This window comes from Phyllobates terribilis, unplaced genomic scaffold, assembly GCF_046119375.1.
Source record: "Phyllobates terribilis strain yellow unplaced genomic scaffold, ASM4611937v1 Scaffold_5__5_contigs__length_657084704, whole genome shotgun sequence".
Taxonomy (NCBI): domain Eukaryota; kingdom Metazoa; phylum Chordata; class Amphibia; order Anura; family Dendrobatidae; genus Phyllobates; species Phyllobates terribilis.
Window position 1 is genome coordinate 425,551,458 of NW_027362765.1, and position 22,179 is coordinate 425,573,636.

Here is a 22,179-nt window from a genome sequence, read left to right on the forward strand (position 1 = left end):
GAAAATTCAGAATTTGACAATTTATTTTGGGACAAGGTCCTAACTCAAATTGTTCAACCTTCATTGCAAAAAAGATTAGCAGAATTTTCTAACTTTCTGCGGTTTACAAATAAACTAAACTAGAACAATATAAAGAGCTTAACCGAACTAATAAAATAAGTAATTTCTCCAAATGCAACATCATGAGAAAAATAAATAACCACATCCAATACCTGGACTGGCTGGGGTGTTGTGGACTGTGATGTTTGATTGTATGTTAAAAATATGGCTAAGTTAAGTGCGTGGTCCAAAAAGTAAAAAGACTGCCTTGCACAAACAAGGACAATTATACAAAAGATATAGAAGGTTCAGAGAGATACAGCTGGAAGCAGAATTCAAAGTTATAGGTACACCGGCAGGATTACCTGGACGTGGCAAAAATAGTAAACTTTCAATGGTTGCCATCAAATTCCTGAGCCTTGTGGTTCAAAATCCCCTCGAGTGAGTGCAAAATAGCAGCAGGAAGATTTGGTAACAGCAGGCATTGAGGTTTTAGTTTGCACAGTAAGGACAGGTGCAAACGACCATATTATCGGTCCTAGTGCGATCGAACAAAGCATTTGATCGCACCCGGACCAATGTTATGCTATGGGGCCATGCACGTCAGATTTTTTCCTTGGACCACGCCGGTCCAAGAGAAAAAAAAAAAAATTGCTGAATGCCGAGTTTGATTCGATATTCAGATCACACTAGGCCATGCAAGTCAACGAGTCTATTGAAAACACTAGACTGTACACTGCGTGGAAATTAGATTACACTCCGACTGATAAAATGGAGAATCGGATCTCACTGTGATTTGCATAATCAACCAGATTCTATCGAGTGAGAGAATACAATGTCATTTGCACCTGCCCCAAAGCACATGCTAAACACTGAAGGTTTCCATGCCTGGACTCTAAGCCATACACCTCAACTGACCCAAATGCGCAAGAAAAATCAGCCAAAATATACTCAAAACTATAAATAAGCCATAGAAGTTTGGGATTATGTTCTGTAAAGTGATGAAACTGGAACTTTTCAGGCCTAAGAATCAGCATTATGTCTGGGGGAAGAAAAGTAAAGCATAAGCTGAAAAGAACACACTGCCCACAGTGAAGCATGGTGGTGATTAGGTGATGCCTCCAGTCAAGCAAGGCAGTAGCTCAGTGACACTATGGTGCTGCTTTGCTTCCTTTAACACTTGAAACATGCAGCAAGAAGAGGGCAAGATGGAGAAAACCTCTTGCCTGTGAGAAAGCTGAAGCGTGAGCATCATTGGACCTTCCAAGAAAACAATTATCCCAAGCGTACATTAAAAGGTCCACCGGGGCTTGGATTCAGAAGTAGTCCTGGAAGATTTTCTAAAGGCTGTCACAGTAGCCTGACTTGAACCCTATAGAAAAACTTGGATGGGATTTGATTGAAGGCTTTTGCAGAATGTAAACCCATGAATATTGGTGAGCCGGAGGCCATTGCCCATGAGAAATGGACTAAGATTCCTCAGGAACACTGCCAGAATCGGGTGTGTGTAGAGCCCCGGCCTGGCTGTTATGACCTGCTGCAAACGTAATTCATAGTCAAAATACAGAAGACGAAGACACTTCTCATAAAGGAGGCCGAGTCATTCTGAGACAACAAAAATGGCATTTTGTGTAGAATTTGGAGAAACCACTTGTTATATTAGTGATGTTGAACTATTTACAATGTTCTGGTTTTGATTGGTTTATTGTAAGCAGCAGAAAGTTGATACATTTTGTTTAAAATCAATTTCTTAATTGGAATCTCATATTCATGCGTCTGTCTGGTATCTTTCCCTTTCTCTCGCTCTATGATAAACTGCAACTAAGGGGCATTTGGAATCCCAGTAAGGAATTAACAGAAAAAAATAAGCACGTGCCCACAATTTCTTTATTTGAAAACATATAATGAAAAGGAAATTCTGCTCAACAATAAAATATTTTTCTGCTTCACTTTTTTTTTTTTTTTTTATTGCCCAATTGTTCGTTACATTGTGTCAATCACTTTACATAACCAACCATTTTCATCACTGCCACACTATTGTAAACCACATCAGCAAGGTAATACATAAAGCTTTGCTTTTCAAAAAAAAAAAAAAGTCACTTTAGTAACAATATTACAAAGGGTTTTTTTTTTTAGCGTCAAAAATAACCGAAATGAAAAAAATAAAACTTTGTTTTAAAGAATTAGCATAATAAAATTAATTTATTCCAAGTAAAAATACAAAATAATATTAATGACATTGACCAGATCTGAAAGTACCTCCTACGAACAACAGTTATTAATGGTTGAAGAAAGCACTCTAAGGAAATACAAAATAAAAAAATGAAAATATGTAAAATATGTTTTAATTTTTGTTTTCTTAGCAAAAAATCTTTCTAAAAATAACAATGAAAATCTTGTCTCAGTACAAAGGCTACATTACTATTGAAAAAATACTAGCATGAAGAAAAAGGTACATATTTGACAGTAGAAAATGATCTTACGGAATCCACAATGTTTGCAATGAAAATAAATCTGCAATAAAGATTTATGCCTTTTTTTTCCATTTTTTTTTTTACACTTTTTTTTATATAAACAGTACAAACAGTATTGCACATAACAACAAATAAGATTAAATCTGCCTTCAAAATAGTGACTAATTCAAGTCTAACACCGAGGAAAAGGCAACCAACCGAACTGATACATCCAACAATTTAGTCAAGTTGCAATTCAAAACACATTTAAAAAATATTATTTTTTTAATTTGCCTACAGGACCCTGCTAAACCACTCAGTTGTAAGAGGGTCATGCAAAAAAACTAAAGGCGGATTCCTCTTACAGCAAATACATAGATGTGAAATATTGAAATCTACTGGGGAAAATAGATTTACAAATTGAGGAAAAAAGGTGAAAGTAAAAAAAGAACGAAAACATAATTTGCCAAACAAAAACAAAACAAAAAAAATCTTAAAAAAAAAAAAACAATAAAGAAGACTTGTTTCACAATTCTGGTCAGTCATGCATAATCAACACTTGATTATAAAATATACAAAATTAAGAAAAAACGATTTCTTTTCAATTTTCCAACCTAGCTTTGAGCATTTATTAATATAACATGGTTATAGACAAAGCTGTGTGCATCAGAAATTTAGTACTTATAAAGAGGACCTGTCACTTGCTGAAAAAAAAAAAAAATTAAAGTACATTGTAAAAATCCCTGAGCTCCCCCGATTCTGCTGTTTTTTTCCATTTTGCTCTGCGTCTCTCCAGTGCAGAGAAATTCACATTTATTTCTTTTGGAGTGCAGTATGTGAAATCTCTTCTAGTAGTCCAACTCCAGAGTTTTCTCTGGGGGTTACGTGCTTTCATCCTTCCCTTTCAGAAACTGGCAATCACAGCTCAGCAACGTCTGAGACTGATAAACGCACACCCCCAGAAAAAACTGAAGAAACGCCCAAGTTGGGACTGCAAAGCAGAGATTTCACATAGTGCTCTCCTGAAGATGCAAAAGTGAATAACTCTGTAATGGAACAACGCATCGCAAAATGGAAAAAAGCGGCAGAATCAGTGCCGCTCAGGGATTTTTGCAATGTATTTAGCTCAATTATTTAAGCAAGTGACAATTCGTCTTTAAAAAGGTATGTCCACCTTGGCAATCATATGCATCTAACATAGAAAATTTGTAAATAGTCTTTATTAAAAAATGTTTTTATTGTTTTGTATCTACAGCTCTGACATAAATTGGTGTCTTCATGGGTACAGGCAACAAACAATCCTTGTATAGTCTGATCCTGTAGTCATCATGGGCTCCAGTTTATCCCCTACGTCTTAGTAATTTACCAAGAATTAAGAGACAGATGAAAGGTAGTGTTTTGTTATTCGTGTCTTCAAAGGAGACACAAGATACAAGATTTAGATTTTTAACTAAAACGATTTGCAAAGTTGCTTCATATTTTATTGTAGATGCATTAGATAAAAAAAAAAAGAGAAGGTGGGCATATCCTTTCCAATTTATTTATTATAATGTCAAAAGGGGCCTGAATCTTTCACAAAAATTAATAGGTAGATTTTTGTTTCATAATGTTACCATATAAAGTTACAAAGCTCTAAATCTCCAACTCAGACACACTTAAAAAAACAAAAACGCAAATAAGCATGAAAACGAATAAAAAACAGCAATATTAAATCATTTTTTCAAAAAAAAAAAAATAATTAAATTAATATATATATTTCTGAATAAACTTACTTAGAAAATATTTTTCTTTCCTATATTCAAAATTTGAGGTATTGCAAAAGATCATGTCAAAAGATTCTCCTAAAAATAATAGAAGCGGACTGTGAAAAATTGCCCAGATACAAAGAGTAGTGCATAACAAAAATACATTTTACAGATGACAAAAAAGGTAAAGAGACAAAATAGCCTATTTTTTTTTTTTTTTTTTAAACAAAGTTACCATAGCTTCAATTAGCTTTAAAAGGATATGTAAATATGAATTATAGGGGGGACGCATTTACTATGCAAGCCCGGCATATTTCTTCGAATATAACAAAAGCAAAATAAAAGAAAAAATATATATATATATATATTATATAAAAAAATATTTTTCTTTTCCTTATCTAACATTCGCAACAGAACGTATAAAACAAATATATGAGAGAAAAAATAAAAATAAAACAAATAAATTATTTTAAACCCGTAAAGGATTTCTAAAATGCAGAAAATCCTATCCGGGTCATGATAGAAGATGATGCTCTCTGTGCATAGACATGCCATCTTTTGCAGATGAGTGTGAACTCTCGGGGATGGGGTTGGGGGGGGGCGTGAATACTTTTATTTTATTTACTATCTGCAGAACATACCAGCCTTGTGCTAAATAAAATGCCCTTAGCAGGACTCAAATCTTCAAGCTTCACAGGATATGTCTAGGATAATGGTTTTGTTTAAGAAAATTAAAAAAAAGAAACCTAAATCATTACCCTTATTTATTCTATATTTTCAAGGCAGACATTTCTTTTAGCATCACTTGTGCCTAGCGTGTAAGCTCCACAGATAATGTTTTTTGGGGGTAGTGTTTGGAAAAATTAGAATGATTAGTGTGTAAAATCTGGTTATAACAGCTAGGAAAATGAAATATAAAAAGTAAAAAAAAAAAGAAAAAAAAAAAAAAGAGGGATTAGGAACTAACGAGCTGTCCGGTATACACAGAGGCTTTAAGTTACATCTGATCACAGTACATGACATAAATCACTTTACTACATAAAATAAATTGCACGATAGAACAGAGCACCGCATTTTTTTAATGACTACCATAGATATATATATTTTTTTTTATTTTTACTTGTATTCTACATCTAATTACTAATTTTCATTATTGGTAGTTAATTAAAACAAACAAAAAAAATAATAATAATCAAATCTGTAATTAGCTGACCCTATTTATTTTGATGCATTATTAGATAGACATGCCTTCCTCCAGTCATCATTTTGATACTCGTGACGTATTTCGCATTATTGTAGTAAGTAGATGGTTTGTTTTTTTTTACCGTGTTGTGGTCAGGTTGTATATGATGTGCTATAGTATTGCATGCAGTAATCTGAATTATCAAACATGCATCGCAAAAAAAAAATAATAATAAAAAAAAAAAAAAAAAAAAAAACCCCGACCTTCCTTGGAAGTTCTTTATATCATTTTTCCAGCAGCTCTTTTTTTTTTTTTTTAATCTTCAATTATACATTATTTATATACGTTTTTCAGCATTTTTTTTTAAATGTTTTAAATCACAGATACTCTAGCCTGAATAGAGTATTCTGGTATTATCAATACCATTTTAAATAGCAGCAAAAGCTATTGCAGCATACATTTACATAACACTAAAAAGGTCTACCCTTTCACACCCATCCTGTTCAATAAAAAAATAATAAAAAAAATAAAAAGAAGAAAATCCGATTCACTGTATAGAAGATATCATTTCTCTAACATAAGCTTATTACAAAAGACATGGTTCTTAAATACCAAGCGAAGGACATAAGTTCGTATGATTTGTTATAGTGAATTGCACGGATTGTGGCGTAGGACTTTTTTTTTTTTGCTACATTTTTCCACATATATTTCATGAGACCTTTGGTAAGTCGTCTTCTATGGGTGAGAATATCGTGAATCAGATACCTAAGTGCATGCTCCAGTTTATATGAGAAATTCTTCACCGCACCCACAACAGCCTGGAAGGGAGAGGAACTTGTACCGGACTAATGAGATGTCTCTACTGACAACATGTCTGTGAAGGTACCAAACAGATGGTTGTCGTGGTGTTTTTTTTTTTCCCCCATGTATATAGATATATAAATCAAAGTGCAAAAAATTGAGAACAGTTACACTCTGCAGGTTTGCATTATACTGGACACTACGTTCAGTAGAGGCTGTAAATAATAACATTTATAAGGAAAGGACATAAGAAAAAAAAAGAGCAATTTCTTCCATAGATCCAAAAAAAAAAAAAAAGGGGCATCAATGGTTTCCACGGCCCTCGATCTCCTGTGTACGACGTGTGCAATGCTCAGCTCCAGCGAAAGGGAACGTGACGAGGCCGATCGCCTCCCTCTTTCACCAGTGGTTTGTGGAACTCCCGGCCAGCGCGGGAATGGATGCTGGCCCAGCAGTACTCGCAGTAATACTGCAGGCAGGTGACGTTGGCGCAGAAGAAGGGCGCGAACTTCCCACCGCAACGTGTGCCCTGGCATTCATCGCACATCTGGTCATCCAACACATATGGCTTCACTTCCACCTAGAAAAAAAAATTCAAAAGAATGAATGACCGAGCATGGAGAGAGGTAATAAAGTGCGGAACAGCTTATAATAAAGTTCATACGAGAAAAGGAGCGACATTCACTTTATATAGATGCCCTATTTCCTTACAGATTCGGGATTTTCTATTACGGAAATTAGGCTCCATCCTTAAATCCAAATTACCTATTCTTTAAATCAATATTTTTTTTACCCATATCACAATCTGTATTGAAAAACAAAATTAGTAATAGAATTTTCACAGTGGCCATTGGAGCTTTTTAGAAGAGTTTTCAGCAGGCTCATTATCAGCGGAGGCTGATCACACAGGATCTACCTATCACAATAGGCAATGTCACAGCACACCCTGCTCCTCCTCTGTGCACAATTACCTTTGCACACACATTAGATGCTTCAATACAAGAGAGAGTCTTAAGTCTATTGCTACTAATGTACATGTGCATTTCCTGAAACAGGAAGTAGGAGTCTACAATAGCCCTAGCAGCCAGTGTGAAAGTTACAGGATATCTATTTTATTTTTATTTTTTTTATACAGATTGCAATATGGAGGAAAAAAAAACATAGCCAAACATTTTTATAAATCCGGATTCAATCCTGATTTAAACAATAGGTAAATTTCAGATAATATATTATCTTTTACTCCCACATAGGGATTAAAATGCTTCATTATTATTTTTATTCATTTATTTTTGCTTTGGAAAATAAGTTCACCTTTAGAAAATACACCAAGGAATCTAAAAGGTAGTTTATTCATATATACTGTTCATTCATTGCCTGGCAGGAATGAATAAATGAACAAAAAGAAAAAGGCAGGGCACAAAGAAAAAGGCAAAAAGGCAGGGCACAAAGAAAAAGGCAGGGCACAAAGAAAAAGGCAAAAAGGCAGGGCACAAAGAAAAAGGCAGGGCACAAAGAAAAAGGCAAAAAGGCAGGGCACAAAGAAAAAGGCAAAAAGGCAGGGCACAAAGAAAAAGGCAGGGCACAAAGAAAAAGGCAGGGCACAAAGAAAAAGGCAGGGCACAAAGAAAAAGGCAGGGCACAAAGAAAAAGGCAGGGCACAAAGAAAAAGGCAGGGCACAAAGAAAAAGGCAGGGCACAAAGAAAAAGGCAGGGCACAAAGAAAAAGGCAGGGCACAAAGAAAAAGGGAAAAAGGCAGGGCACAAAGAAAAAGGGAAAAAGGCAGGGCACAAAGAAAAAGGGAAAAAGGCAGGGCACAAAGAAAAAGGGAAAAAGGCAGGGCACAAAGAAAAAGGGAAAAAGGCAGGGCACAAAGAAAAAGGGAAAAAGGCAGGGCACAAAGAAAAAGGGAAAAAGGCAGGGCACAAAGAAAAAGGGAAAAAGGCAGGGCACAAAGAAAAAGGGAAAAAGGCAGGGCACAAAGAAAAAGGGAAAAAGGCAGGGCACAAAGAAAAAGGGAAAAAGGCAGGGCACAAAGAAAAAGGGAAAAAGGCAGGGCACAAAGAAAAAGGGAAAAAGGCAGGGCACAAAGAAAAAGGGAAAAAGGCAGGGCACAAAGAAAAAGGGAAAAAGGCAGGGCACAAAGAAAAAGGGAAAAAGGCAGGGCACAAAGAAAAACGCAGGGCAAAAAGAAAAACGCAGGGCAAAAAGAAAAACGCAGGGCAAAAAGAAAAACGCAGGGCAAAAAGAAAAAGGCAGGGCAAACAAAAAAAAAAAAAAGAACCACAGCATAACCTTGCCGATTCCCGGCCTCTCCTGTTTCGATGCTGCCCAGTTCCCTTTGTCGGACTCTTCTTCCGGTTCCTGTCCTAGTGCACAGTAAATGCCGCTACGCCAACCACTGGCTGACGGAGGTCCACACTGCGGTCAATGAATGGCAGAGCTGACATTTCCCAGCATTTTGGTGCATGACCAAGACAGGACAGTAAAAATCACAGGGGAACTGGGCAGCACTGGTACAGGAGTGGCCAGGAATCGGTTAAGTGTTTTCTGCTTATTTTTTAACCCATTCTGAACCATTATTGAGAAATCTATTACCTGAACAATTATAAAATACCATCACATAAGGGCATTTTTATAATCTTTGAGCGGATGTGATCTTTCACTGCTGAATCTACAGAAATCAGATCCTGATGATCAGCAAAGAAGGGGGGATGGGCATATTTATGCGCGTCAGGTCTCGTCAGCGTCCTGTCCTACTAATTTCAATAGAACAGAAACAGCCATCCACAAACAACAAGGGTAAAAAAGGGCGAAGGGTTAAAGCCGGAGGAAGCGCGCGATGTTGGCAGTCTCGGAGCTGATGATCTGGCTGTGCAACGCTCCAGCTCTTTTGGGAAAGGAAACAAGTGCGCGGCACGACTCCTCCATGCAGACGCTTAGTTGAGGCGTGTGCTGCCGAGCTTGGTATTTTAGGCAGATTAGCAACCACAATAAAATGTGCGAGTTTAAGAACCTGGAATGGAGGAGCTGTAGGAAAAATAACATTCACTTCTGCACAAGTGATTTCCAAGTAACTGGCAGGCAGAAAAGATGTCGTCCTGCTGCCTAGAATTACCCTGCCACACGCTCGTAACTGCGAGGCCGCGAGAGGTCATCTGGCCTCCACCTTGTGCTCACTATATAGCAGATTGTACCATGGGGGACACAAGGTTCGGCTTAAAGGGGAATGGCCATCTTAGACATTTGTGGCATAAGTACATGTCTGATATTGTGTGACAGCCATTTTCTGAACTGCCATACAAGTGAACGGAGAGCGAGAGAGACCACTAAGGCCATAGTGGAGTGAAACTAGTCTCCAGATCAGTCCGGGACCCAGAGGTCAGACATCTATGGATGCCACATTATGATATAGGTTTCACACAGTAAGTGTCAGTAAACTCATCTGCGGTATTATATTCATATATACAGTCATTCCATTCATATCTGCGGTATTATACTCCTACAGTCATCATATTTGTATCTACACTATTCTACTCCTCTACGGTCATTATACTCGTATGAATGTAATGACCGTACATATGAATATAATACCGTAGATACAACATTATACTCCTACAGTCATTATACTCGTATCTACGGTATTATATTCATATTTGTGGTATTATACTCGTATCTACACTATTCTACTCATACATACACTTTCATTATATTCCTACATATAGTAATTATATTCGTATCTACCGCATTATACTTATATTTGCCTTATACTCATATATGTTATTATACTTCTGTTCATTATACTCTTATCTACAGTATTTTACTCATATATCCAGTATTACTCATCTACAGTATTATATTAATATATCCAGTTATTATACTCATATATACAGTCATAACACTCATCTACAGTATAATACTCAAAGTGATTATATTTGTATCTATGGTACCACTCATATATAGGTTCATAATATTCGTATCTACGATATTATATTCATATATACACAGCCATACTTACCTACGGTATACTCACAGGTATCATACCTGTATCTGCGACATTGCTCATCTACGGTCATCAGACCCAGAATACCACAAATATCAGTATACAATCTGTATTTTATATACATATATGTTCTTTCTACTCATACCTGTGGTATTATACCAGCAACTGTATATAAGAATATAATATCATATAATACAAGTATAATGACCGTATATTGGAGTATAACACAGTAAATCTGCATATAATGACCATGTATAAATATATTACCGTACATATGAAAATATTACTATAGGTATAATGTCATATCTATCTATAGATATATAGATCTATATTATACTCATACCTACTGTAATATATTCATATATACAGTCGCTCATCTACAGTTTTATACTCCTATATACAGTCACTCATATACGGTCATATCAACCATTACTGTATATGAATACAATACCTTCGATATTAAAGCATAAAACTGTAAATATAATCCTGTACTTGTATTAAGGGAGTCAATAGGCCATGAAATACGAGTATAATACCGTAGATACATCGCCAGCCCATAGTAACGACTCCTTCTTACCCGTTTGTCGATATCATTGTGTTGCAGCTGAACGAAGCGAGCGCTGATCGCGGCGATGTAGCTTTGTTGATTTGAAAACGCCACCCGCCCGGCACCTTTTGGGTATTTCAATTCAGGGTCAGTATCGATACCAGCATAGCACACGCCACCGTACAGGCGGTCCATGATCATAGCCAACTCCACTAAGAAAGGAAAACAAAAATTACAGGAAGACATTACAGGCTATTTTACATAGACCATCATTTAGAGCACATATGTCAGACTCTAGCCCGCAGGGGGAGTATATTTAGCGCTCCCTCTCGCATCACCTCCCCCTGACGTTTCTGCACAGCGTGAGGAGACCGGAGCAGCGGGGGAATGGGCAGGGGCGAGTAGTTATTTTATTTTTTTATGTGGGGCCCATTACTCTGCATGGAGGACTATGTGGGGCCCATTACTCTGCATGGAGGACTATGTGGGGCCCATTACTCTGCATGGAGGACTATGTGGGGCCCATTACTCTGTATGGAGGACTATGTGGGGCCCATTACTCTGTATGGAGGACTATGTGGGGCCCATTACTCTGTATGGAGGACTGTGTGGGGCCCATTATACTGTATGGAGGACTATGTGGGGACCATTATACTGTGTGGAGGACTATGTGGGGCCCATTATACTGTGTGGAGGACTATGTGGGGCCCATTATACTGTGTGGAGGACTATGTGGTGCCCATTATACTGTGTGGAGGACTATGTGGGGCCCATTATACTGTGTGGAGGACTATGTGGGTCCCATTATACTGTGTGGAGGACTATGTGGGTCCCATTATACTGTGTGGAGGACTATGTGGGTCCCATTATACTGTGTGGAGGACTATGTGGGGCCCATTATACTGTAAGGAGGACTATGTGGGGCCCATTATACTGTGTGGAGGACTATGTGGGCCCATTATACTGTGTGGCGGACTATGTAGGGCCCATTATACTGTGTGGAGGACTATGTGGGTCCCATTATACTGTGTGGAGGACTATGTGGGGCCCATTATACTGTAAGGAGGACTATGTGGGGCCCATTATACTGTGTGGAGGACTATGTGGGCCCATTATACTGTATGGAGGACTATGTGGGGCCCATTATACTGTGTGGAGGACTATGTGGGCCCATTATACTGTGTGGCGGACTATGTAGTGATTGCAGTTGCAGAATCATACAGTGATGCGGTCACCATACTTTGCAGGGGGGGGGGGGGTCGAGGTGGGGGGCTGTGTACAGTAGGCTAGTGTGGGGGCATCATAAGGTGTTTGGGGGCACTTTTTTCTGCATCATACTTATCTGAATTTTTCAAGGTTTTTTTTATCCTTTATTACATATGTAAATTAGGTTATGTAAGAGCAGTAAAAAGCATATGGCCTATTATATTACTCAAATATTTTATTAAAAGATCTATTAATTAAAATGTACTTTGTTCATGGGACAAGCCCTTTAAGTTTGTTTCCCTATGAAAAAGTTCATAGTTATATTTGATAAGAAAAAACTTCCTCAATTGTAGACATTTTTTAATAAATATCAAGGTTGGTAAGGGACTTTCTCCAAGCTTTTAATTTTGGCCCTCTGTGTATTTGCGTTTCACATCCCTGATTTAGAAGATTCGCACAGCAGATCCTAATGATCGTGTATGATGCAGGGCGCGCAATGGAGGACAAACTTTAGTGACCTCTAGTGGATATGGGCAAGTACTGCCACCCAAGAACTGCAGGGTGGAGCCGTAAAATCACAAGGATTGAGAAAATTTTAAAAATCTGCATTTTTTTTTATTTTTAACTTTATTGCATGTTACGTTTGCCACCTGTTATTACCGAATTCAGGATTTTTATTGCTACAGCAATAACGACAGAAAACAATCTTCGCTGCCTGCCAAAGTTAAATGAGGCAGGATATGAAAGTGGGTTTATAGCGAAAATGCAATTTTGTTGATTTTTAGATTTAACTGCGGAAAAAACACATGGCGGTATTACTCCCCAGAGGCCTATAATGCCCAATAATGTATATTCTGCGCTTCACAGGGGAGCGGGAAAAGGTTGTGTTTGGCCGGATAGGTGGAGAAGCGGCCGGAGCAGTAAAATAAAAGATTATACCAATATCAAAATGTAAGAAGTGGAGCGCCCCTTGTAACAGCAGCACGGCTGTTACCACTCCAAAAGAAATACTAGTATTTCCCATGAAATAACAATTCAGGAGAATCTTATAAAAACGCAGAGCAGCGCTCCTCAGTTGTTCCTCCTAGAAGTGTATAAATATATTGGCAGGTGAGTGCCAGTCGTTGGGGGGGGGGTTTGCCAGTTCATCTGGCATCACTGATTGGACAGTATCAGAGTCCACCCATGAGTGGACACACCCCTTTAACAAGGAGAATGGTAACACCCTTTTGTCAATTTATTCATCCACTTCCTGTAGGAATAACAGAGGATCGGCACAGTGCACTTTTAGAAGAAAAGATGGTGTATCCACAGTAAATATTCACCGCCAAGTGGTGTCCTTAATGACTAATGCTGGGTATACATTGGCCCGATAAAGACCGCTAAAGGACCCCCGACTGTCTAGATACAAGTCGTTAACTGCCCCATCTACAAAGGAAGATAGAACGATTGTGAACGCATAATATAATAATGGCTCTGTGCCTATAGGATACCATTATAACACCAAACGAGGTCTTGCTAATGGCAATGATTTTTAAAGGGAATCAGTCACCAGGTTTTTGCACCTAATCTGAGAGCCGCATACTGTACAGACAGAGACCCTGATTCCAGCAATGTGTCACTTACTGGGCAGCTTGCTGTAGTTTTGATAAAACAGTGATTTTATCAACCGGTGATTATCACTAGAGGACTAGTAAACCTGCCGCCATGTAGTCCTCCATATTCATGAGCTCTGAATAACCCGCCCACACCACTGATTGGTTGCTTTCTGTGTATACTGTGAAAGCTACCAATCAGTGGTGTGGGCGGGGTTATACACAGCTCCGCATTCCGAGAACTGCTAGATCTGCAGGACAGAAAATTATGATTATTATCTAAACTACAGCAAGCGGCTTGATGAAATGAGCAGACAGTACAACTACACTCGTCTAAATGGGCAATAAGACTACCTGTATTTCATTATTATACATCAGGCATAGCTGTAGCATTACCTATTTTTTGTTAATCATAGGATAAATACATTAATGTCACTAGTAGTCTAGAAGACTGACAAATAGGAAAGCATTTGTCCTCCCTCTCACCTATAGCCAGGATTAGTGTCCCCTAATAGATCAATGCTACCTGCAACATGTGGCCTCTGTCCTATACAAGCAGAGCTATAAGGAAAGATTCAGGTAGCAATTTATAGGCCTGATTACAACAAAATCATAACATTATATTATATATATTTATTATATATATATATATATATATATATATATATATATATATATATATATATATATATATATATATATATATATATATATATATATATATATATATATATATTATATATTATAATAAACAGCAATTTGCCATGAATGTGTGCAAGTAAAGCAGAAAAAAACAGCTGAGTTTCGATGTACCCCAATAGTGACAGAGGGAGGAACAAGATAGGAACCAATTCTAATTTCCCATAAAATATGTCCAAAATTTGTCCCATAGACATCCATATCTTTTATGCCAGTGCCCCAGAGAATGCCTTCAACACTGTTCTGTCTGTTGGATCCGTCTAGGACTTTCCTCGGGATATTAAGGCAAACAATGAATAGTCTGAAGATATTTCAGGATGTCTAATGTAAAGCTGTTGGGGGATCTGGAGATCAGACCAGCAATGGTCCTGCAACTACTGCGATCAATGATCAGAGATTGACGAGGTTCTTTATAGGTCCTTGTAAGTTCAGCAGTCACCACCTCAAGGACGTAAGGCTACCTGCTCAGTAAACGGGCAACACAGAAATAACAGGACACAAGAGTGTGTGGTGAGATAGAAGGATCTTCTTACCAGCTCGCAAAGGTCGTGGAACACCGCCAACAAATATGGTTTTTCTTGGATCTAAAGGTTGAGAGCCATCCATGACAAAGTCGCTGTCACTCAGATTCCAGGGTCTAATCTGGACCTGCATGGAACAAGTGTGTCACAAGCTGTAATTAAAGACTCATTAGAGCCATCATCAGAAAATAACTAAAGTGTTACATGTATTTTTAAAAACATTTTTCATTTCATATCACGATCTTTATTAAATAATAAAAACTAAAATTAATAATCTTTCAATTTTCACCCTGGGGGCTTTTTTAAACGCATACTTCCAGAAAGAGTTTTCAGCAGGCTCCTTATCAGCAGAGGCCAGACTATGACAGATAACACCTCTTTACCCAACTGATAGCACAGGACCCACCAATCACAATAGACGATGTCACAGCTGACCCTGCCCCCTCCTTTCACAATGACCTCTGCACATGCTCATTAGATGATTCTATACAAAAGATGGGGTCTGAGTCTATTGCTGCTATTGAACACATGGATTTCATAGTAGTATGAAAAAAAAAATTTGCCAAAAATCTTAAAAAAATTTTTTTATACAAAACCCTGGTTTAAACAATAAATTATGATGTCTTTCCTTTATGCCCGTCACAGATCACCATCCTTGACCTTCTGTATTGACTAAGAGAAAAGCAAGCGGCTATACATATGTCTAGATATATGGGATCAAAGCCAATACAATTCTAGCTATGTCCGGTCATTCATAGACACGATGTATCCTTGACCAATCCATCTTCAGTGTTGCATGAATGACTGCATGGACCTTGTCTGATTGGGTCTTAATTTGTTGTCAGTAAAGCCCTATATCCCCATAAAAGAGATGAATTTGAATGCTTACATCTTAAAGGGGGTTGGCCATTTCATGTTCATCTTCTCAAATGTGTTGGGTATGGAATTTAGTGTCACTTACTAATATACAAGTACTAGCTATTGAACCCGTTCTACGCCCGGGTGGCGAGCATTTTTATTGGTATATGGTCTCCCATGCTGGTATGTGCTGCCCCCCTCCTGGTATTTGTGTTGCCCCCATCCTGTCCCGGTATGCATGGCACCCCTTATCCCCATCCTGGTATGCATGGCACCCCTCACGCACAATCCTGGTATGCATGACACCTCACCCACAATCCTGGAAGGCATGGAACCCCTCATCCCCAATCCTGGAAGGCATGGCACCCTTCACCCCTAATCTTCGTATGTGTGGTACTCCTCATCCCTATCCTGGTATGTATGGTATCCCTCATCCTGGTATGCATGGCAACCCTCACCCCCAATCCTGGTATGCATGGCACCCCTCACCCCAATCCTTGTATGCATGGCACCCCTCACCCCCAATCCTGGAAGGCATGGAACCCCTCATCCCCAATCCTGGAAGGCATGGCACCCTTCACCCCTAATCTTCGTATGTGTGGTACTCCTCATCCCTATCCTGGTATGTATGGTATCCCTCATCCTGGTATGCATGGCAACCCTCACCCCCATCCGAATCCTGGTATGCATGGCACTCCTCATCCCTATCCTGGTAAGCATGGCCCCTCATCCGAATCCTGGTAAGCATGGTAACCAATCCCTCATCCTAGTATGCATGGCACCCCTCATCCCCAATCATGATATGCATGGCACCCCTCATCCCCAATCCTGGTATGCATGGCTCCCTCACCCCCATCCTGGTATGCATGGGCCCCTCATCCCCAATCCTGGTATACATGGTAACCCTCATCCCCAATCCTGGTATACATGGTACCCCTCATCCCCAATCCTGGTATACATGGTACCCCTCATCCCCAATCCTGGTATGCATGGCACCCCTCATCCCCAATCCTGGTATATATGGAATCCTCATCCCTCATCCTAGTATGCATGGCATCCCTCATCCCGGTATGCATGGCACCCGTCATCCCCAATCCTGGTATGCATGGCTCCCCTCACCCCCCAATCCTGGTATGCGTGGTCCCCTCACCCCTCAATCCTGGTATGTGTGGTACACCTCATCCTGGTATGCATGGTCCCCTCACCCCCCAATCCTGGTATGTGTGGTACACCTCATCCTGGTATGCATGATCCCCTCACCCCCCAATCCTGGTATGTGTGGTACACCTCATCCTGGTATGCATGATCCCCTCACCCCCCAATCCTGGTATGCGTGGCTCCCCTCACCCCCCAATCCTGGTATGCATGATCCCCTCACCCCCCAATCCTGGTATGCGTGGCTCCCCTCACCCCCCAATCCTGGTATGTGTGGCCCCCCTCACCCCCCAATCCTGGTATGTGTGGCCCCCCTCACACCCCCCAATCCTGGTGTGTGGCCCCCCTCACACCCCCCCAATCCTGGTATGTGTGGCCCCCCTCACCCCCCCAATCCTGGTATGTGTGGCCCCCCTCACCCCCCAATCCTGGTATGTGTGGCCCCCCTCACCCCCCAATCCTGGTATGTGTGGCCCCCCTCATCCCTTTCACACTGTACACACATGCAAAAAAATAAACACTTATACTCACCTTTCTTCTGTGCTCCAGCGCTGCTGTGTCCTGTTCTGCAGGAGGCATTTCAGTAAAATGGCGCCGGATAGCGCTATGCGCATGCGCAGATCCGACGCCTCACTCTTGCCCCGGTCTCCGGCGAAGAGAGGCGCCGCAGCAATGCTTCTCCCGGTCAGGTAAGTATGTAAGTATGGCGCCGGAGATCGCGGTATGCGTGCAGTGCCTAGGCATACCGTGATCTCCGGCGCTATACACTCCTCTTACCTCTAACGGCTGGATGCGTGCTGTCTGGAGCCAGACTGCGCGTTGCACATGCACAGTCTATCGAGGCTTCAGACAGAGACACGCATCCCCGGTTATATTATAGATTACAGGTTCTCCTGGCACTTGTTAGCGTCTGAAAAATGGCCTCTGAAGGACTGGCATGTGAACAGACCTGTCCAGTTCCAACTGAAAAAACAATTTTCCCATGTGTCCTGACATATAACGTGTGCCACTGTATACTACATCGACCAAAAGATTCCCAGAACTCTGGTCTACCGGCCATTTCAGCAGTCCACAGCCACCGGACTAGATCCCCAAGAACCTTCCACTACCTGCGGCATCTCTTCTGAAAAGTAGGCCGCCATGAAGACATGCATGCATGCATTGAGCCGCAAACCCAATGATGGTCTACTAATCAAAAGAGGCGCGAGAGTTGCCTCTGGTAATAGGAGGGTCGCAGGGCTCTTGTTTAGGACCACAGACTACCAATGTGCCGGCTAGCCCTCAGAGCTAAGTGAACCTTTGTGCTTAACTCTACTAAAAACCCAACCAATGACCAAAAAAATTCCCATAACTCTAGTCTACCAGCCATTTCAGCAGTCAATGGCCACCGGACAAAAACCCCAAGATCCTTCTACTACCCGCGGCATCTCTTTTGAAAAGTTGGCTGCCATGAAGACATGCATGCATGTGTTGAGCCGCAAACCTAATGATGGTCTACTAATCAAAAGAGGCGCGAGAGTTGCCTCTAGTAATAGGAGGGTTACAGGGCTCTTATCTAGCACCACAGACTACCAATGTGCCAGCTAGCCCTCAGAGCCAAGTGAACTTTTTGCTTAACTCTACTGAAAGCCCATCCAACGACCAACGTTGACCAACCCAATGGCGCACAAGAGAACACACTGACCTATGCCAGGTGAACGGAGACCTCTGGTCATGACTGACTTCTATGCTGGGGTACTCTACTGGCGTCAAGGACAAACTAATAACACAATTTGAATATAGACTAATCTATCAAAAGTTATTACCACCCATACCCTCCAAACATGGACTCTGCTCTTTGCCCTTTTCAGCGGTATGGCCATTTAACCATTATATCATCAAGTGTGATCAGGTAGTATGAGGACCTGTTCGCAAGGGTTCAATGCCCCATCTAAAATTTATGATTAAGATTCTTCCATCTAAGCATGTTTCCCCCCCCCCAAACAGTTTCAGAACTTTTTATGGGGTTGGAATAGAGGTGTCCTCTTAATGAACGTGGTGATGTTGCTTACGGGCTTGTCCTTGATGGTGGGGCTGGACACACACAGGTACAACTTGCCGTCTTCCTCCAAGCAGGCATCTATCAGAGCTTGCACAGAACTTTCCTCTTGAAAGAGCAGGAAGGCATAACCTTTAAAAAGAGAAAAAACAGCCAACGTCAGGCCCGGTCGTCATAACCACACGGCACTATTAATAGAACAATCCAATTTTCCAGTACATAAGCATCGCCACTGCTGCCCTCTGAGGAACAAATCTTTTAAACCTTGCGCAGGAAATACCTACTTTTTCACGCTATATATATTGCATTAAAGCATCAAACATTTAATATAAAGACTCCTTTGATTTCTTAGTTTTTCCTCCATGGAATACAGAACTGTGGCAGTATTTTGCAAAAGAAATAGACTTTGTAAAAGAAAGCCTGACAACTTAAAGAGCTCATGAATTTTTAAAGGGAATCTGTCACCTTGAAAATGCTGCGCAATCCCACGGCTGAAAATTCTCCAGAAGAAATTGCGCAAATTTATATTTTAGTTCTATGGGAGAGGATTCAGAATAACTTGAATTTTATAAATGTAAATTCCTGCAGATTCTGGGATTAGGAGTCCAGTGGGCGGACCTACTCAATGATGGTCAGTCCTTTAGGAGTGAGATTTTGGACCGCCTACTGGACCCTTAAAGCCCAAAAGGAGCAGAGATTTGACTAATTAAATAACTTACAAGATATTTTAAATATTTTCCCACAAATCCACATTATTAATCTCCTGAGCCCATTCTGATCTGCCATGTTAGACACCAAAATGTGACAGGTTCTCTTTATGTTTTGTTAATAAAATTAATGACCATTGTGCCCTTTTAGATGGATAACAGGCTCTTCAGATTAAGGTTAGGGTCAGACAGCCGTATATTCTCTCATCCGAGAGAATTGGGCCGATTATGCAAATGACACTGATCAAACTCTTGAGTGTGAGCATAGTGTGATCGGATTCTCTCGACTGGGAAGATGGAGAAAAAAAGGTCTATCTTCTCCAGTCTGTCAGTATGCAGAATTCAGACTACTGAGTGCAGTCTGATGTTTTCCGTAAACTCATTGACTTGTATGGTCGAGTGCGACCCAAACAGCAGATCAAACTTGGACATGCAGATTTTTTTTCCCGGATTGGATCTGTCCAAGGGAAAAATAAGACATGTGCAATCCATGTGCATGCCCTTATAGCATAACATACGGTCATCTTCATGAGCCCTAAGAATGTGGAATAGGAAAAATGCCCCAATGGTATATATTAATTCCTTCTAAAAATTTCACTCACTTGTTTTCAAATTATGCATCTCAAATAGTATTCATTATAAATCGCCAGAGAATAAATCTACAACTTTGCATATTTAATATAAACATGGTAACATTTCATAGGATCTGACTGGAGGTCTTAATCCAGGAGGCATTTATATGCAGCACTAAGGAATTCTGTATTTACCATGTACTTATTTCACACCTGTAAGAGAAACCAGATGGAGCGGCTGGCCAAATCTTCACTCACATGTGGTGGCCCATGGACGCACGATTAAGATACATACGGGCAAGGACTACCATACACCTAGCAGCACCATATGGTCTAATCCTAAGGGATGTAGGGACAGGCACAGAGGGCCTCTAAGATAGCCCTTATTACGTGTCCTGGTGAATTCCCATGGGCTGGACTGTGCCAGAAGAGAAAGGGAAAAATTGTGCAGTTTTCCCATAAAAGCAATTATAGGAAACTTTTCTCTTTAAATTGCAATGCCTGGCTGTTTCTGCACCACTGCTAGTACACATACAGTACATAAGACTAGGACCCCACACTTTTGGCAGCTGCAACCCACTCTTGTGTGGTAGCAAATGGCCTCATGACTTTGGCTACGAAAGAAAGGTGTCAGAACACACAGTGCATCACAGATTACATTGTGAATGAGGCTGTGCAACTGTGACCTGGTCAGAACGCTCATGGTGACCATTGTCCATCACCCAAAGCATCTACAATGGGTCATATGAGCATCAGAACTGGACCATGGAGCCTGGTGAATCATGTTTTCTCTTACATCATGAGGTCGGACGAGCGTATGTGTGTCACTTAACTGAAGAAGAGATGGTCCAGGATGGACTACGAGAAGAGGGCAAAGCCTCAGAGGAAGTCGAGTGCTCTGGGCAGTGTACTACTAGGAGAAACTGGGATCTAGCATTCACGTGGATGTTACTTTGACACGTACCACCTACCTAAACATTATTATACAGCCCAAGCACCCCCTTTATGTCAGCAGAATTCCCTCTTCATAATGTCCTCGTCACACTGCAAAAATTGTTCACGAATGGTTTGAGGACCATGACAAGGTGATGACTTGGACTCAAAATTCCCCAGATCTCAATCTGATCTATCATCTGTAGGATGTGCTGGAAGAACACGTCCAATCCATGGAGGCCGCAGCTCGGACCTTCCAGGACTAAGGAAAATAAAAAAATAGGACTCGTACACCTTTAGTATTAAATTAATGCACAGGTGCACAAATACTCTAGGTGACCAATATACTAACATATACATAGACGATGAGACACTCATTTTTCTTTTTTGTGTGTAGTACATATAGGGGGGGTTGGCCACCTCCAGGGCCCAGCACCCTTATGCAACCATCTTTCCCACATAAGGTTTTAACTGCGAGCTACGCCTTGTTTCCTTTTCACTCCCCATTCACATGAGGCTGGTCAGGCACATGGAGAGGTAGGACATATAGTGTTCCGGAACCATCCATATTAAAAGGTCACCTTGACGTGGTTGGATGGCTTTTGTGCTCTTTGATCAAAAACTGTTAACTAAGAACTTTACATTTTTAACTTTTACAGCAATATTGGAGTTCACAGTGTGCTGTATATCTCCTATTAAACTGTTCATGAAAAACAGAGCACAAGGATTATAGCCGAGTTACTGTCCGATTTTTTTCATGGATCCACTGACTTGGCAATTTTGATCAGACAAGTATCCATGCTTTTGTGCAGACCACTTGGTCAGATGAAAGAAAAAAAAACAAAACGGAGATGTAACTTACCCCATATCATAGGTACGAGTGCAATCTGTGAAAAACACGGTTGGCACTTGTATGAGAAAAACTGACGTCTGAATAAGCCCTTAATGGATTAGTGATTTTTTGAAGCAGGACCTACAAATATCATTCCAATGAGCAAAAATTCTCAGCGCTTTATAGTAGATAAGATCTTTAGAAATCTCAACAACACTCAGCGAAACGGACCAGTGATATTGATTGATTTAAAATCTGAATCATGTCAATTTATTCTGCGGATATCAACGTAAA

At 40.4% G+C, this 22,179-nt stretch overlaps 1 protein-coding gene across 5 annotated transcripts in view; it reads right to left on the reverse strand.

Annotated features, from left to right (window-relative positions):
* Positions 1-1,909: 1,909 nt before the first annotated feature.
* Positions 1,910-22,179, reverse strand: part of CPEB3 (cytoplasmic polyadenylation element binding protein 3) — a 97,073-nt gene continuing 76,803 nt past the window's right edge. For all 5 annotated transcript variants that reach the window (XM_073685232.1, XM_073685235.1, XM_073685233.1 and 2 more), the window contains 4 exons: positions 18,855-18,973; positions 14,803-14,917; positions 10,800-10,981; positions 1,910-6,801 (listed from right to left, as the gene is read on the reverse strand). In XM_073685232.1, coding sequence (XP_073541333.1) covers positions 6,574-6,801; positions 10,800-10,981; positions 14,803-14,917; positions 18,855-18,973 — 644 coding nt within the window. In that variant the 3' untranslated portion in view covers positions 1,910-6,573. The remainder of the gene's footprint in view (positions 6,802-10,799; positions 10,982-14,802; positions 14,918-18,854; positions 18,974-22,179) is intronic.